At 54.1% G+C, this 2,184-nt stretch overlaps 1 protein-coding gene across 1 annotated transcript; it reads left to right on the top strand.

The window, feature by feature from the left end:
* Positions 1–291: 291 nt before the first annotated feature.
* On the top strand, positions 292–1,971 carry MOS (MOS proto-oncogene, serine/threonine kinase). The gene has a single exon (XM_086966966.1). The coding sequence runs from the start codon at positions 577–579 to the stop codon at positions 1,669–1,671; it is 1,095 nt and encodes a 364-aa protein (XP_086823092.1). The 5' UTR covers positions 292–576; the 3' UTR covers positions 1,672–1,971.
* The last annotated feature ends 213 nt before the right edge of the window (positions 1,972–2,184 follow it).

Here is a 2,184-nt window from a genome sequence, read left to right as displayed (position 1 = left end):
GCTGGAAACAGTACAGTGCTTCCACAGTAATAACGCATCATCACCTAAACTCATAAAATGTACTTATCTTAAGAGGACACAAAATGGAGCCATTGTTACTTATAATGGTTGCTCTGTTGTAATTGGGGCATGTGCTATGTGAGGTATGAGGGTTACATGGGTAATGTAGTTTTGTTTATTTAAATGCGATTGGCTGCTGAAATTAAAAAGAAAAGAGAAGAAGAATTGGAGCCTCCGGTAGTGACGTGGTATCTTGGCGTGTACGGTGGTAGATGGGGCCGCCAGTAAACATCCTCCTTTCTGAAGCAACAATAAGCTACACGTAATGTTGTAGTGCAACTGGGTTCAAGAAGAAAATCTGAACTTGGTACGGAGGCAACATTTCACTTCTACAGAAACGTGGGTAGAAAGGTGCATCTATTGGGATAGCGCTGTAGCAAGTGTCTTCAGCTGTCTCTTGTTGATGCGAAGCATGGGGCCCTGCCTACAATCAGTGCGTAGACCTAATGGCGCCGCCGTTCACTTTACGATGTGGTGAAGTGGAAGGACTCCATCGCGCACGCTTTCTGATCCGACATGCCGTCCCCTGTCCCATTGGAGCGCTTCCTCCCGCGGGAATTCTCGCCGTCGGTGGAGCTGCGGGCCTACAGCAGCAGCCCGCTCGTGCTCTCCCGCAAGGGCGGGCCCCTGTCCGCCGCCTCCTCCGATGGCCGGGAGCGCCGCATGCCCCCGCGCCTGGCTTGGTGCTCCATCAACTGGTCCGAGGTGTCGCTGCTGGAACCTCTCGGGGCCGGGGGCTTTGGCCACGTCTACCGAGCAACTTACCGCGGCGAAACGGTGGCTGTGAAGAAGGTGAAGCGCTCTGCTAAAAACCGGCTGGCCTCCAGGCGGAGCTTCTGGGCCGAGCTGAACGTGGCGCAGCTGCCCAGCCACGAGAACCTGGTGCGGGTGCTGGCGGCCGGCCCCTGCGGCCCGGAGGATCCCGATAGCCTGGGCGCCGTCATCATGGAGTACACGGGCAGCTGCACCTTGCACCACGCCATCTACAGCCATCAAAACCCCGGAATGGCCTCCGGGGAAGACGGACAGCCCTGGGAAATGGGCACTGGCGCCGCCAGCTGCCTCAGCTACGCCCGAGATGTGGCCCGGGGCCTGACCTTCTTGCACTCGCACAGCATCGTGCACCTGGACCTGAAGCCCGCCAACGTGCTGCTAGCTCAACTTGGCATCTACACCTGCTGCAAGATCGGCGATTTCGGCTGCTCGCTGCGCCTGCAGCACCGCGAGGCCCGCGCTCAACCCGCCGAGGCGTGTCAGATCGGCGGCACCTACACGCACCGCGCCCCCGAGCTCCTGCGCGGCCTGCCACCCACCCGCAAGTCCGACATTTACTCCTTCGCCATCACTTTGTGGCAGATGGTGAGCCGCGAGACGCCCTACACCGGCGGGGAGAGGCAGTGTGTGCTCTATGCCGTGGTGGCCTATCACCTGCGGCCGCCCCTCACCGGACCCGCCTTCAGCAGCCCCGGGGGCCAAGGAGCTCCATTCAAAGGCATCATCGAGCGCTGCTGGGGGGCGAAGCCCGAGGAGAGGCCCGGGGCCAAACAGCTCCTGGAGGAGCTCAACAGCATACACGAACCCGGACTGCATGGGCCTCACTTTGGACTCTGACCCTCTTGACTGACACGACTAGACTGACATTGCTCGCTTGACTTACTTACTTGCACTTCCTTAACAACTGTTGTGACACTGCATAGACATTTCTCGAGGCCTTTGTAAAAATCCTAAATCGTTGTTTAAATAAGATCTTCAGATTAATATATTTTATTTATTTTATTCATGGTTGTATTCGACGTTTAAAGTCGCACTTTTTATTTTTTGTATTTTCTTTTATTTTTGTATTTTTTCTGAATAGAACCAAGAGGGTGAAGAACAACCCTGTATTATTAATAAAAAAGACACTGACACGTGTTCTTACTAGCCTTTTTCTGTTGTCAATCAACCATTTTCGCATTAGGCAACAGGACCTGCGTGTACAGATAACGTCACAAAAGACCTTTTATATTTGTCCTTCCGAATGCTCTTATCCTGGCATCTTAATGATTTTGGGGGCCCCTGTTTGGACAACTTTGAATTTATTAACGGTTTTCAACTTTCACACCCACATGGGGCCAAGCAAGATTG

Source organism: Lissotriton vulgaris, chromosome 4_1, assembly GCF_964263255.1.
Source record: "Lissotriton vulgaris chromosome 4_1, aLisVul1.2, whole genome shotgun sequence".
NCBI classification, from domain to species: domain Eukaryota; kingdom Metazoa; phylum Chordata; class Amphibia; order Caudata; family Salamandridae; genus Lissotriton; species Lissotriton vulgaris.
This window is presented reverse-complemented; position numbering and strand designations above follow the sequence as displayed.